General features: G+C 55.7%; 1 protein-coding gene across 3 annotated transcripts in view; it reads right to left on the bottom strand.

The window, feature by feature from the left end:
* Positions 1–15,798, bottom strand: part of PPARGC1B (PPARG coactivator 1 beta) — a 110,716-nt gene that overhangs the window by 16,010 nt on the left and 78,908 nt on the right. For 2 of the 3 annotated variants that reach the window (XR_007127356.1, XM_047729265.1), the window contains exons 3-8: positions 9,552–9,773; positions 6,051–6,167; positions 3,882–5,007; positions 2,950–2,986; positions 2,300–2,364; positions 393–1,176 (exon numbers count right to left, since the gene is read on the bottom strand). Coding sequence is in view for 2 of the 3 variants with exons in the window: in XM_047729265.1 (XP_047585221.1) it covers positions 393–1,176; positions 2,300–2,364; positions 2,950–2,986; positions 3,882–5,007; positions 6,051–6,167; positions 9,552–9,773 (2,351 nt within the window). In the remaining variant the exon portion in view is untranslated. The remainder of the gene's footprint in view (positions 1–392; positions 1,177–2,299; positions 2,365–2,949; positions 2,987–3,881; positions 5,008–6,050; positions 6,168–9,551; positions 9,774–15,798) is intronic. The other variant, XM_047729266.1, reaches the window with a different exon arrangement.

The following is a 15,798-nucleotide window of genomic DNA, read 5'->3' as shown; positions in this document are numbered from 1 at the left end:
TTTTTAACACAAATTAGAATTCTGCAGGTCATCCTTTCACGTGTAAATGTCACACAGATATTACACTGGATTCGATTTACAAATGTAAAAGCAGAAAACACAAATGTGTAAGGGACAAGTTCATTTAGACATAAGGCCATGAGTGGCCAGAAGTGGGTTTTCTTTCTCTCCCGGGACCAGAAATCTGGGGGACTCCTGACCATCACACAGCCAGCTTTGCTTGCCCCTGGGACTTGCCCATAACCCCCTAGGGAGACCACCCCCAGGACCTCTGACCGGGACATGGGCCACACGGGGAGACAGCCACAGCTTCAGGGCTCCTCCCTTCTGAGGCACCCTGGGAACTAGGGTCCTCAGCTGCCCACTGTCCCCCTGAGGCCACCCATCCATACCTGAAGGTCCTTCGAGTGGCTGGTGACCGGGAGCGGCAGGAGGAACCAGAGCTGGAACGGCTGCGGGAACAGAGCTGCCGACCGGCCTTGCTTGGTGGGCTCTGGTAGGGGCAGTGGTCAGATCGAGGGGGACTGACCCCCGAGTCCTCTTCATCATCGTCCTCCTCCTCCTCCAAGAGGAAGCTGCTCTCACCACTGCTGCTGCTGCTGTCCTCAAAGACCGTGTCGTATTCGGGACTCTTACAGGAGGCCAGGTCTTCGTCCTCCAAGGCGGTCTCCAAGAGCCCAAAGTGTTTGGTGAGGCTGGCACGGATCTCGTGGTCTCTCAGTAGCACACTGTCCTTGGCAGGGGCACCGCCATCACAGCTTCTGTCTTCCTCCCTGTCAGAGGCCTGCTCCTTAGCCAGTGGGGCACCCTGTTGGGGCCAGTCCTCAAGGTGGACCCCAGATGGCTCCCAGGACCTCAGCACCTTCCTCTGCAGGGTGCCTTCTGGCTTGAGCACCTGGCAGTAATCGTGGTCTCCAAAGGAACAGGAGAAGGGGCGCTTCTGACCTGTCTGGGAGGCTGGCTGGGCTGAAGCATGCCGCAGGTGGGACAGGAGCTCACTCCTTTCTGGGTGCTTCTTTGGCAGCTTGTGGGCAGCCGCCGTGGTGGCCCCAAGCTGGAGACTCTCCAGGCTGGGGAGGCTGGGAGCTCTGTCTTTGCCTGGGCTGTGTTTGATGTCTGGCTTGAAGGGGTCCTCCTCTGTGGGCTTATATGGAGGTGTGGTGGGTGGGGTGAGTCCTAGCCAAGCAAGAGGAGAACCCTGTGAGGTGGAGACAGATCACTTCTCCAATGGACAGAGACTCTAGTTTGGAAAGGCAAGTAAGCAGCACAGGCACCGCCACTTCCCCAACGGAATGAATGGCAGGCATCGCTAATCCATCGCTGCACTGCTGGCTGCACCTAAGAGCGGCCGGGGACTTCTCACAGTCCACGGTCAATCTTGAGCAGGCATGTGATGAAATCCCCCTGCTGTCCCTCTGGAGCCTGACCACAGCAGATCAAACCTTGAGGTCATTTGAGGTATCATCCAATCCCTCAATAAGCCATCTCCACTGCCTCTGCCGTCTCCCAGAGTGGAAAGGAGGCAGGCAACACAGGTCAATTCTCCCACCTGGACAGGGCCACCACAGTGCCACCCGTGTTTCCTGCATCTAACCTTGGCCTCCATCCTCCCCAGTGCACCCAAGGGAACTTGATAAACGCTCGAGATCTCTTCCTTCTGGGTCTCCCGCAGCCTCCAGGATCAAGAACAAACCCTCAGCCTGGTATTCCTCTTGGCCTCTCGGATTGCTCCCTCCTGCCCACCCCCCTTTTGCTAAGCAGCAACTCCAGGTGACCAGCCTCTCAGGGGCACCTGGGATTTCACCCCATGTGCCTTTGCTCCTGCCACCAAGGATCTCCTTCCTGCCTCTTCGTCTCCCCAACTTCTGCTCCTCCCACAAGCCAGCTTGTAAGCCCCCGCTCTGGATGCCTTGCAGATCTTCCCCAGGGCCACACGTCTGCCCCGCCCCACCCCGCCCCTTCCTCCATGCTCCCAGAGTGTGGGCACATACTTATTTATGAATGAGTGTGCCTGGAACAGAACCCGGCGTGGCCTGAGTCTGTCCCCTACAGAAGGTGGTGGGCTCCTTTGGGGGAAGACATGGATCTCTTCCTCTCCTAACCTTGCCCTCAGCTCATGTGCAGACCATTTGCAGCTAAATGGCTGACCTCCCCCCGCCTTACAACACTCCTCCTGTGTACCTTCAGACCCTCTGCCACGGCAGGGAGCGCTCAATGGGGCCGCTCATGTAGGGGATTCGTCGCCAGGAGTTGTGTCAGCTCCCCCAAGGGCACCCTACCAGCCAAGCCCCTGGCTCACCTGCGGTGCCACAGAGCTCCACCGTCAAGGTCTGCTCAAAGCTCTTCCTGCCAAAAGGAGGGTCGCTGGTGGAGGCGAGGAGGACAGAAAGGCAAGAGGCCAATCAGCAGCAGGCTCCACTTCCCCCGCATGCAAGGAGGGCAGGGGGACCCTGTGATACACCCTGGTTCTGCTGCCCACAGAGGTGGATCCTGGGGAGAATTTTCTGGAAAAACCCCATGCTGGCTTAGAGGAACTGAAAGCCACATCTAGCTCTCGCAGGAGACAGACACATGGTAAGCATCATCACCTTCCTTATTTTACAGACAAGCACCTGAGGCCCGCACGGGGGAGGAGACTTGCCCAAAGCCACACAGCATTATCAGCTTTCCCCTGCAAAGAAAAGAATTCCTTCCCCCTCCCCCGTCCTGGAGAGGACAGTTGATGAAATGGCCTGAAACCTTAATTCCCCGATTTCCCTGGGTCTGCAGAGACCTTTCTTGTAAGGGAGCCCAGCTACGGAGAGCCCCACATGGCAAGAGGGCAGGGGCATAGGGACAGGGGCAGGCACAGAGGCTGATAAGCCACCCAACCCGCCCCCCCCCCCCATACACATACCCATCAGGACAAAAACTCATGGAATAATATACCAGTGATTTCCAAAAATCTACCTTTGTGACAAGGCCAGCATGAGGCACCTGGGAGAGTCTGAAAAGAAGATGAAAAAGAAAAAAATAAGATTCCCTGACATAGCATCACTAGCAGACGTTTCCCTCTGGAGGAAACCCTGAACTCCCACTGGTACCAAGCAGGGCTCCCTGCAGGCATGTGACCCAAAGGCCTCTGTCATTTTTCAGGGAAGGGCAGGACAACTCAATGCCACCTGTGTTCCCAGGGTCTCAGCAACATTAGCTGCGGGCAGGCTACTGGAGGGTTTGGAAAGAGCAGGTAGGTACGAGGGTGGCCCCTTCTGGCCAAACAGTGTAGTACAGCATGGGGGTGGACAGATGGACGTAGGACTTGCGAGCTGAACGGGTCGCTCGATGCCTCTGTGCCTCAGTTTCTGGGTCTGACCATGGAGATTATGCCAGGCCCCCCGTGAGGAGTCAGTGGGGTTAAGGTGTGTCAGGTTTTAGACCAGCGCCCTGACATAGCCAATATACAACAGACACCCATTATAATCACCACCGCTGCTCCCATTTAAAATTCAACGTCATTAGGGAGCTGTGTTTACAGACTCACTCCTCTCATCACATCATCACAGAGGATGTCTCCTTTAGAGCACGTGGCACAATTTGTAATTCTCTCCCTTTTTTATTTACTCTCTGATTGCCTGTCTGCCCACTGACACAAAAGCCCCACGAAAGCAGGCATCTCGCTCTGGGTCCACTAAAGTGGTGCCCGGCCCATGCGTGACGCAGAACTCAGAGACGGCTGGGCGATTTCTGAAGATCCACCCAACTAGCCCATTGCACAGGAAGGGAAGTCGAGAGCCGGAGAGTAGAAGGGACTTGCCCAGCACAGGGCTCCTGGCTCCCAGTGCAGTAGGGTATGCCATACCCCATCCCTGCCCCCTCTCTTGCAGACCACCAACTCCCACTACCTCTGGAAGGGAGCCGTGGGCAGCTGGGGTCCTCATCCGTGTCCCCACACCCACTCTCACAGGGGCTCTCCAGAGCCGGGATCTGGGGTCCCCGTGGGAGCTGCTGGTCTTGACCACTGTCCTCATCCGTGGGGCTGCCCAGTGCCCCCTCCATGTTGTAGGCCTCCGGAGCCAGGCGCAGTGACGGCAGAGCTCCTTGGGGCTCCGCAGGGACCAGAGACTCATCGGAGAATGCCAGCCAGGGCCCCAGCTCCGGGTTCAGTCTCCTGGAGCGCCGCACGGGGCACACCACGTTCTCCAGCTTCCTCCCCAGCTTGGTCCACGGCAGACCTCGGCCCGGTCTTTTCCGGCCCCACTCCTCCTCCTCCTCTTCCTCCTCCTCGTCCTCCTCCTCTTCCTCCTCCCGCCGCAGTCTGGCTGACCGGCTGGTGTGTCCTTTTACCGCAAGGCGCAAGGGGCGCAGGCTGGGTCTGGGCCCAGTGCTCCTGGGCGAAGCTGTGATCCTCACCTCCTCCACAGGGGACGGGTGGCCAGGGGAGGCCTGGCTGTCTTTGGGGGGCCTGGGCCTGGGGCGGGGCGTGAGGGAGGCATAGACAGGTGTGGCCAGGCGGTAAGGTTTGCTGACATCACAGAGGACATCTTGAGCCAGAAGTTCCCTCAGGATGGAGAATTCTGCCCAGGAGCCTTTGGAAGGGTGCTGGGACCGGGGCCGGGGCTTGGCCTGTGTGGAGGGGCTGCCGCAGGGCTGGGGGGCTGGCTCTGGGGCCTGGGGGGGCAGCTTCCTTTGGGGCAGGCAGTACGTATGCATGTAGTGAATGAGCTGCACCATGGCCTGCGTGTCATCCCGGGAGCCCTGGGCGCCCGGGCCCGCTCCACGCAGTACTGGGGAGGCCTGGGGCGAGGCTGGAGCTGGCTGGGGGCTCGGGCAGTCCTCCCCAGCTTCCTCCTCCTCCTCCTTGGCAGGAAGCTGGGGACTCAGGGTGGGTGGGGGCCACACGCCCCTGTCTGGGGAGCGGGCTGCAGTCTGGGGGCAGGACGACACTGAAGTGAGGTGCTTATGCAGTTCGGTACAACTCCGGCTCTGAGACTGCATCGTGGGGGCCCTCTTGTCTTGGGTGCCGTCCACCTAGGGAGAGAGAGAGAGGGCCGAGTGAGGCGAGAGGCCCGCACCGCCCCCCTCCACTCTGCCACACCTGTAAGCCACTGGCCAGGGCTCATGTGGCATGTGGCAGTGCTCGGCTGACGAGGAGCGAAGGAACCAGCAGCCTCCTCACAGGCCTCCAGCCGTGGATCTCTCCCCTTCCCGCTTCACTGCCACAGCCCTGCTCTAACCACCCCGCTCTCCTGCATGATGCCTTTCAGTAATGGCACCGGGAACTACATCAGTGGTTGCCTGCGTGTGGGGACAGCGAAGGACTGTACATGGCGGTGCTGGGGAGCTTTCTGGGATGATGGCAAATGTTCTAAAACTAAACTGTGGTTATGGCTGCACAACCCTGTACATTTACTACAAATCATCCAATTATACTTTCAAAATCAGTGCCTTTTCTGATATTTAAGTGACACCCCCATAGAAATGTTTAAAAAAAATCCTGATTCTTCCTTGAGGGCATGGGGTTGTGAGCAACAGTCCCCTGTAGGAGTGTCTAGGGACCCAAGGGGAAGGACCAAGTGCAGGCTCTGAGTCACGGGCCTGCAGGGAAATCACCTCTGAAACCTCTTTGAAAGTCTTGGAAGATGGAGCCCATGGAGGAAAAGGGATTTGCTTCGCTCCTTGGTGTTCAGGACAGAGATGTGGACTCTCCTGTGGCTCCCCCCCAGAAGAAATCCAAACTCTTCATTGTGGTCTCCAGCGAGGACCTCAGGTTTCCGTGTGTCACCCATCAGAATAAACCCACTGAGAGCAGGCCACATCTTCCTGTCCCTGCTCTAACCCCATGTATAACATGATGCTTTGAACACTGAGGTGTAGAAGAAAGTCCAGTGCTCTTTCCAGAACCCCAAACTGGCCTCCAGAATTACCCAGCACACCAGCTACAAGGGCTATGTGAGACACAAGGAGGGCAACTGGAAGGTGACTGAACTCAATACCCACTAGTAAGAGCTGAAGGGTGCCCCCCTCAGAGGCCACCTGGGGGCCTGGTGGACTGGGGACATGTGCACAAATACCTTGACACAGGGCCGCTGGTTCCTGGACCTGAGGCCTGCCTGGCGCCAGGCGGTCCCTTCCTTCTGCATGTCAGAGCTTGAAGTCGGGTGGGACGTGGCGAGGAGGAGTTTTTGCAGCTGCGAGAGAAGCAAAGAGGAGAGGACCATGGGAGCTGCGCTCTGCTGGGAGCCACAGAGATGCGCATCTCGGAGAGAAGCCGGAGCCCACAGCTAGCTTCTTGGGACGGAGCATGCTCCGAGCCCATGTCCTCACAGGACCACAGGAAGAACACAAGGAGGGCATTTCACTACCTAGAATATGTTCCCATTACGTGAAGCTCAGAAAAGCAGACTGTCTAACAATCTAAGACACACACAGGCATCCCCATAAAAGGTCAATCCTTTTTGGAGTTATCAACCCAAGAGGAGTACCTGTGACTTGGAGAAATCCACACAGATCTCGGGGAATGTTTTCCCGTTCTCCTGTTAAAACCTGACACGAACACTTTATTGGGACGCTCTGTATACACCTGCAGTACACACGTGTGCGCACATGCACACACACAATCTGGAAAGTCACACAATGGTTCTTTGGTATGGGATTCCAACTGCTCTTTTTGGTTATTCATACCACACCATTAAAAGTTAATTTCTTAAAAAAGTAATACTTGTCCATGGTGAAAAAACACACACCACAAATACAAAGGGTAAATGATGAGCAGCAAGTCACCCTCCTGCCTGAGGTGTCCCTTGCTCCTTCCCTGAGGCAATGACTATGAACCACCTTCTTGTGACCCGAGCCCGAGGTGGAATTCGAACACACAAGAACGTATGTACCTATCACCTCCGACACACCTGACTATTTTTACACAGGCGGAAACATACCCAAGCTTGTGCAGCTTTTCTAATTTTTCTAGAAGAACTGCTGAGATGCTTACACTTCTGCACCCAGAGGGCAGTGGCACGGTGCACCCTGGTAAAAAGCAGGGAGCTCAGCGCCCCCTGGAAATTCCACCAGGGATCCCGTCCCCAGCAAGACTGAGGACAAGTCAGGAAGCATGCTGGGTTTTCACTACAGCACCAATCTCCCCCCACCACGCCTGGGTGGCTCAGTGGGTTAAAGCCTCTGCCTTCATCTCAGGTCATGATCCCAGGGTCCTGGGATCAAGCCCCACATCAGGCTCTCTGCTCGGCAGGGAACTTGCTTCCTCTCTCTCTGCCTGCCTCTCTGCCTACTTGTGATCTCTGTCTGTCAAATAAATAAAATCTTTTTTAAAAAGGGGTGGGGATATGCCCCCCAGATCACCCGAGCAAGGAGCGCCAAAGGCTGAGACACCAGAGAAAAGGCCACTCCTCACTCCCTTAGGAGCTGAGGCTTCCCACCACCCCCACCTAGACCTCAAACCAACACAGACAGCTCTGTGATTCTCTGACATGGACAGGGAAAGATCCCCGGGCTGGCGGGAAGGGACCTGGTTATGGTCCAGCTCAGCCCCATTCACTATGAGACATTGAGTGAGTCCTTTCCCTCTCCAGGCCTTGGTTTCTCCGTGGGCATAATGGCAGCAAGAACACTAAATGACTGGTTATGAACCTTTTTTTGACTCAGGAGTTTCTCATGGGGTAAAACAGAAGCTGCTGACCTCAGAGAGACACACGGAGATGTAGAGGTCCATGATGGGTTGCGGTCAGTCCACCGGTGGACTCTCTGGGATTCATGACTCCCAATTAAGAACTGGGCATCTGGATCCCTTCTCAGGGCCTTTCTGAACTCTGTGGGTATGCTGGGAATCTAGATGGTGAGTCTGTTTCCTGTGCGTCTAGCACAGCGCCTGACGTGTGCAGCAGACATTGGGGAAAGGCAGTCTGAGGTGTGGAAGAAATACCCTGTGGCCAGCAGGGGTCGCTCTCTGCCTCTCTGGGGTTTGATGCCTCTCCCAGAGTACCCACACAGAGAACTCCTCTTGGTAGTACTACCGCCAGCACTATTACTTAGATAGTGTTTATTGAGCAACTTCTATGTGCCAGGCACTGTTCTAAATGCTCTCCGTGCATTTTCTGTACTCCTCCTAACAGCCTTTGAGAGAAGCCCCATGATTAACCTCACCTTATGGACCAGGAAGCTGAGTCAGAGAGATGAGGGGTCTAAAGGACCCACAAGCACTAACTGGTGGGGCTGAGATTCAAACCCAGTCGGATTCCCGTCAGCAGAAGCCGCAACGTGGGACCAAACGTATTCTCTCGTGCCTAGCACACAGCAGGTGCTTACTAATTGTCTCACGACACTCCGAAGAACTTGCACGCAGTGGAAAAGAAGGATAAGGATCCTGGACCAAAAGTCAGAACACCGACTTGCTATGTTGACCAGAGAAGAATCCCTCCCTGCTCTGGGCCTCAGTTTCCCCAGAGCTGCACTTGACAGTCACCAAAGGCCTTTCTGCTCAGAACTTTCCATGACCTGGGACCCCTCCCAACCCAACAGGCTCTGATTTCCCAGCTGGGTCTTGCCAGCCCCCAGGAGCTGTAGCACCAGGGCGGGGAGCCCAAGATAGGTGAGTGAAGCTGGACTTCATACGCCCCATGACCTCTCAGCTTCCGGAACCCTCGGCCAGAATTAGGGGCACTGCTTTCAGTAACTCTGGATTCCTTTAAGGATGTGATAAAAGCTGAGAGCTTCTCCCCTCAAAACTGCAATGCCCTGTGCACATTCCCCTGTTCCACGTGTACTCACAGACGGCACTGAACTTCTGCTGGTGGGAGCAGCAACCAGTCTGAACTCTGTGGAGGGTAACCTGGAACTAGCTTTCTAAACGGAAACATCGGGTATCTGTAGGCCCAAGAATTCCACTGAGATGAGACAAAGGGCTGTGCCAGGGCACTGACCACAGCAGTGCAGCCGTGAGAGGTGTAACAACATAAATCCCCACCAACCAGGGACACGTTCAACAAGTTACGGTACGTCCTTACGGAAGAACATTATGCAGCTGACAAAAAGGACGGAGCAGAGCGATCTGGGCTCATCTGAGTGAGACACAGTTCACTGAGAAAAGGTGCACAGCCGTGTGTAATGCAGACTTCCTCTTGTAGTGTTAAAAAAATTTTTTAAAAAAAAGGTAGCAGAGGAAAGTCACAAAACAGATCAGTAACCATGGTTACCGCCAGGCAAGGAGAACGCAACTGCAGGATGGGTAAGGAGGTTTTGCTTTGAAGGATCCACATTTCCTGTTTGCATTTTTACTGCGTGTACGCGTAACCTTTAGGAAAAGGTTTACGTGTGACTCTGAGGGTTAACCACACAAGGAAGGTGAGTCCATGAAATCCTGAACGACCTACAGAGTACAGGGGGAGTTTCCGAGGTTAGCCCAGCTGTACCGGTGGGAAAGGTGAGGCCCGGAGAGGCCTTCCCGGCAGCCCTTCCAGGCTGCGCACAGACAGCCCTGAAGGGGCTGGCGCCGTCTCCCCTGCACCCACGACCCCTACAACCTGATACCACCACCACATCCGCTAGAAACAAGTGCTCACCAGCGAGAGCTCGTCCACTTCAGGCGCCGGGGCCTGGGGCCTCTCCAGCGAGGGGCTGGGGCTGGGAGGTGCAGAGGAGGGGGTGGGCGAAGCCGAAGTGCGGGACGGCGCGTCTTCCCCGTCCAGAGCTGGGAAGGCAGCCAGACCCACGTCATCTTCAGGGATGTCGTCCAGCGTCCTGGTGAGCGCTGCCAGGAGGGCCTCATTCTCACTGTCGATGATCTGAAGTGAGGAGCGCACAGTGTGGAGCAGAGAGGGACACGGTTAGTCAGCACCCGGGGCTCGGCCGGCTTCGCGTCCCCTTAGTGGGAATCTGGTCTGCACAGGCAGCTGCCCCACCATTGCCCCACTGCCAAGTCCTCTCCTGTCCCTCCCCCCACTCAGATCGCTCAGTATCATCAGGCCAGCAGATGCCTGAGAAATACGTTATCGACTCCAGGAATCACAGAAGTTTGCACGCAGGGAGCAGGTGATCCTAGAAAGAGCCTCAGCCCAGGAGCCCCAATCCTGGCTCTGCTGTCATCAGTGTGGGCATAGGGCTGTCCACCTGAAAGACACCCACTGTCCCCTTTACCACGGACAGTGGCTCCACACCACAGCCTCCTGTTCTAACTCCCGGGACCCAGCCCTGGGCCCCTGCAGCTCTCTGCCTCTGGGAACAGCATCCCACGGCAGCCTCCCAGCCCCGCTGATGCTGGGGCCCAGTCTGCAGGGTTGGCCATGACAGTGATAACCAGAGCAATAATAAACAGCCGCCGCTTCCTGGTGGGTTCCTCGGCCTTGCTCACCACTCAGGAGGGGTCAGGAGCTTGGGCTCTGGGGCTGAGGTTGCATCTCAGATCCCACACTTATCAACCACAGGTTCTCGAGCAAGTGATTTAGTTTCTTCATCTGTCCCAGTACCTATTTCTTAAGGTCATGGTTGAGGACCTAACTTCAGTTGAGCTAATAATGTATATCAAGATGCCTGGCAAATGGTGCCTGGTGTGTAATAAGCACCCCGGACCACTGTCCCCTTTACTCCTAGGATGACAGTAGTGGTGGCAGCGGCATTCCCTCCCTCCCTCCCCCCACCCACACACACACTCGTACTGAATGGCTACTCTGCACCCAGCATGGTCGGGCACTGGTCCTACTGCGCGCCCAGACAGATGCAGCCCCTGCCCCCATGGAGCGTCCTTACCAGCGGAGAACAGACTCCAACAGGGGCATAAACAAGAGCATTTCAGAGAACAAAAGCCTAGGGAGAAAGGAAATGGAAGCTGCTACGGAGGGAACGCAGTGAAGATTCACAGGCTAGCTGGGCGGGGGTGGGGGGGGAGACCCTCTATGATGGGAGTTCTCCAATCTCCATTTTGTAGTTGGGGAAACTGAGGCTCGTGGAGGCTGAACAAGGTGTCCAGGGTCGCAGAGCAAACCCAGGACAGAGGAGGACTCCCCCGAGCCCATGATGGCCCAGATGAGCCGAGATTTAAGCTTTTCCGATCTAAAATGACGAGGGTCAGCATGTACCCAGCCCGCCCACCCAGAGGCCCCAGAGCGTGGCGATCGCACGGCTCCCAGGTGAGGCAGCAAGCCCCTCACTGAGCAAGCACTGCCCACTGGGTGTGTTCCGGCCGGAGGCGCATGCGGTCACACGAGGCATCCGCCGGCACTCTTTCCCATCCCAGGTCAGGCTGTTTATCCTTTCTTCAGGAAGTGCATCTGAAATTCGCATCTCGTGACAGCCTTCTGGCTGCACTCAGCCCGTTCCAGGCCTTACAACCGCAGCAGCAGCTGCGTAACTCGAAGGGGGGATGTGGGGCGAAGAGAACAAACGCGTTTATCATTTTTGGAACAGAGCTAAAATAAAAGAAAGGTCAAAAGAAGGTTTTGGTTGGGCCTGACCCAGGCCCTGGGGAGTGTGGGGGGTGGGGGAGAGTCAGGACACACAAGGGCAGATCCAGGCCCGCGGACTCTGGCCCGAGAATGCGATGGGCTCATTTGACTGCTTCCCCCCAGTTCCCCAGCCGCCGCCACCACCACCACCCCCCTCAGGCCAGAGTCCCCACTATTCCCAGAGCAATCTGTCCAGCCTGACAGGCAGTGAAGTAAGACCTTGGAACCAGGGACCCGGTGATCACTCTGGGGCCTGACCACAGGGGGCTCTGCCACCATGGGGTGATTGCGAGCAAATCGTTTCTCTCTTCTAAGCCCTGTCGGTTTTTCTGTAAAATGGGAAAACGTGATCTCCCCTCCCCCTACCACCGTCTGCTCAGGAAAGCCAGGTCTGGAAGTGCTGGAAGCACAGAAGTGCTCCCCCAGAGGGTGCTCCCAAGCCTAGCTCAGCATCGGGGGCAGGTGGCTTCCAGGAAGATTTGCCGAAGAGAACAAACAAACGCACCAAACAATGAATTCTGGCCACCAGGAGAGACTGAGATGAGCGTCTCAAAGGAGAGACTCTAGAGGGAAGTTCTTCAGAAATGATGTCACCAGCACTGGACGGAATGAGAGCTCCCTTTCTCCCAGGGACCACAGCCAATGGCCCAGAGATACTACGAATTATCACACACATCAGAACTGGATCCTTCAGGGATCATGTAATGGCCAGGACTGTTAAATGTGGGCCCCGTGGGCGGCTGCTGCCTCTTGCCCCCATATCACTCACCAACTGTGGCTCTTGTTCTTTCCACACTAGTGTCTTTCTGGGGTTTTTCTAAGAGAGGGAAGGGGAGGGGCAGAGGGAGAGAGAAAACCTTAAGCAGGCTCCACGCCCAGCACAGAGCTGGACACGGGGCTTGATCCCATGACCCTGAGATGATGACCTGAGCCAAAAATCAAGAGTCGGACCCTCCGCTGCCGGCATCACCCAGGTGCCCCCACACCAACATCTTTAACAGAGCCCTCCAGGCAGTCATTATCATTCCTCATTTTCTTACGAGGAAACCTATTTGCCATTTTTTTATGGCAAAAATGCCATAAAATGCCATTTTTTTATGGCGGGGGCGAGGGCAAGGTCCAGGAAACACACTTGTCAAGGTCACACAGCAAGTCAGGGTGGGGGTAGGATTTACTGTGTGCCAGGCACTGTGCAAAAATGGATACAAAAGAGCCAAGACCTCGGGAAGCACCCAACAGGCTGGGCCAAAACGTAACGAGTAATGGAAGACCTCCCCACCTCCCCGGGCTGCTCTGGCTCAGGAACAGCCAGGGGTGTTGGAGGCCCTGACCCTGCCGGGAAGAAAGGCCAATCTGCCCACGGTGTCCGCGGAGTCTGTCAGCACCCAGGACGATGGATCACAGGGCCCGTGCCACCCTCTCTCCTCTTCCCAGGGCCCACTGGCCAGGTTCTCCCCACTCCGCTTGGAAGCCGAGTGCAAATTAATGGAGAGTTAATCAGGGAAGCAAGGGATATTAATAGCCTCGGCGCCACCCCAGCCTTCCTGAGCAGCTCTCAAGCCGGAGGTAAAGGAGTCTTCAAGAGATCCCAGGGAAGATGTTTTACTTTGAAGGCCTAGGAGGGGCCTGAATTCCAGAGGGACATGGAATAGGATTTCTGCTATGCAAGCCAGAAAAACACTCAGAAATCCTCCCTGTCCAGGGGGTTCAACCACGCTCCAGAAAAGCCAGGTAATCAGTTTTTCCTCCTTTTTTTCCAACAGTGGGCACAATCAGAGTCTAAAAGGACCTGATGACTCTCCCCTCCACGGATCAAGAAACACAGATCAAGAATCCACCACATTCCTTCCTCATTCCCCACATGGGGAAACTGAGGCCCAACCGAGCGGCCCAACACCAACTGGCCCAAGACCACAGAGCAAACTGACAGAACAACCCAATGCCTGCTTCCTCCAAAAATACTTAGTGATGGTTGTGGTCTTGGCCAGAGGATTCTGGAAACACAGACACACGGAGGGCACCATCCCCGCCCCTGCGGGGCTGTTAACCGTGTTACGGTGGCTTGTCCTCCATGTTCCAAGTCTATTTCCACAGCAGTGGCACTGTGTGACTGGGGGAACATGGCTCTGACCCAGGCAGCATGGCCTCAGGATTCTCACTGGCCAAATGAGAAACCCAGGCTTGTGGCTGAGGGAGAAACCATGATGCAAGTTGAGGCTTGTGGAATGGGCCACATCTTGTCCTTGGCAGGTAATAAAGTATCCCCATCAATTCCTTCGTTCAACGCAAGTGATCGAGTCCTTACGACGTGTGAGGGCCCCAGAGATGAAGCCAATCCTGTTTGTCCTCAAGGAACTCACCGTCTAAAGGACACAGAGACACAGGCACGCCCATGTGTGCGCACGCAGATGGGAGCCTAGGAGAGGAACTCACCAACTGCCTAAGGGAGCGACAAGAGAGCTGGGCCTTAAAGGATTTACTCACTTGATACCTATTTATTAAGGCTGGAGCAAGTGCCAGGCTTGCACTCCACAAGTGAAGAGCCCGGGGATATAAGAGTGCCCAGTGCCATAGTGGTCCCACAGTCATGGGATTTATGACGTTATGTGCAGTGGGGGGCAGGCACCGATCCCATAATCCCACACATAGGGGTGCATCCCGTGCATTGCTAGCCCGGGCAGAACCGGCCTGGGCTAGGGAGAGCAGGTGGGGTGTGCAGACCGTGACGGGGAGGGGCTGGGGGAGCAGAGGTCGGCCAGGATGCTGTCCATCTGTGAGGGGTCTGCCTTCCTCACTGGGCTGGGAGCCCCAGGGCCACACAGGCTCACTTGTGCCCAAGACCATTTCACACACATAGTGGGAATCTTGGCAGGGGCTTGCTGGTGGGTCTGGACAACCTGAGAAGTAGGGGCCTGTACAGTTCAGGTGGCGGTGGTCTCCATGGAGCCTTTAAACCTCTCACTCATCAGCTCTCCATGACCTGAAAGCATTTTCTGGAAGTTAGCCCCCTCTCAGGGAGAAAGCAGCACAGCGTAGGTCTCATCCCTATTGTTCAAATAAAGAATGCACGTCCCTGGACATAGTCGGACCTGAAGCCCAGCCCTGCTGCTCTGCACAGGGCTGGCAGAGAGGTTGTACAGTACCAAGAGGTACGGCTTCCTCAGTTCGAGTCTTCACCGGATCCTTCCCGGCTGTGTGACCTGGCGCCAAGTTTCGTAACCTCTCTGAGTTTCACTTTCATCACCTGTAAAATGGTCATTAATAGTCCTTCCTTTATAGGTTAGAATAGACTTGGGAAATATCCAGACCCCTTATCACGGCCCACAAGACCCTGCATACCATCTGGCCCCTGCCTAGCTTTCTGACTCTACCCTGGCATGTTCCTCTGCTACCCACCAGCTCTTCTGTTGCCCAACACAGCAAGCTTTCCTGCTCCCTGGCTCTGCCCTTGCTGCTTCCTCTGCCTGGAGAGCTCTGTCCTGCTCTCTGAGCTTCACAGAGCTACTCCGTCTCATCCTCAGAGAGGCCTCTCCCGACCACCCAGTCGTTAGAGCCCCTTCTCACACCTGGCACATTTCTTCTGTGTGCATGTCACAATGACCGTGGTCTCTGCGTTAGCAGAGCTAGGGTCAGTTTTCTCTCTAGACTGTAGACAGCACAGTGCCTGACACACGGAGGGAGCTTCCCTTTCTAGAAGGAGCACTACAATCCATCAGGACTGAGAGAACGCACCCAGCACGACACCTGACACACGGCAATATGATCATACTGCCAGACGGGCAGTAGGAGCCTCCTCCCACCAGTCTTTATGGGGAGCAGATTTCAAGGAAAGAATAATGAATCTGGCTGCCCCATCACTCAACTTATTTCACCTACTGCCCTCCCCAACACACCCACACCCGCAAATGCGCGCAGAGCCTGCTCTATTTTGAAGCAAATCCCAGACATCATAGTATTTCGTACTCGGGGACTTCTTTTTTTTTTTTTTTTAAAGATTTTATTTATTTGACAGAGAGAGAGAGATCACAAGCAGGCAGAGAGGCAGGCAGAGAGAGAGGAGGAAGCAGGCTCCCTGCTGAGCAGAGAGCCCGATGCGATGCGGGGCTCGATCCCAGGACCCTGAGATCATGACCTGAGCTGAAGGCAGAGGCTTTAACCCACTGAGCCACCCAGGTACCCCCGTACTCGGGGACTTCTTAAAGGACGTGTTGCCCATCACGGGCCCCCGAGACTGGGCGCAGAGTGTGCAAGGGGAAAGGCACGGACAGGCACAGCAGTTCTTAGCTCTGCCTCTTTTCAAAGAATCTCTAGGCCCCAACTGAAAAATGAAGACAGCTGTACCCACTCAAAGGGTTGTTAAGAGAATTCA

The sequence above is a fragment of the Lutra lutra genome, chromosome 5, assembly GCF_902655055.1.
Source record: "Lutra lutra chromosome 5, mLutLut1.2, whole genome shotgun sequence".
Classification (NCBI taxonomy): domain Eukaryota; kingdom Metazoa; phylum Chordata; class Mammalia; order Carnivora; family Mustelidae; genus Lutra; species Lutra lutra.
The sequence above is the reverse complement of the archived record's forward strand: the minus strand, read 5'-3'. Positions and strand labels throughout refer to the sequence as shown.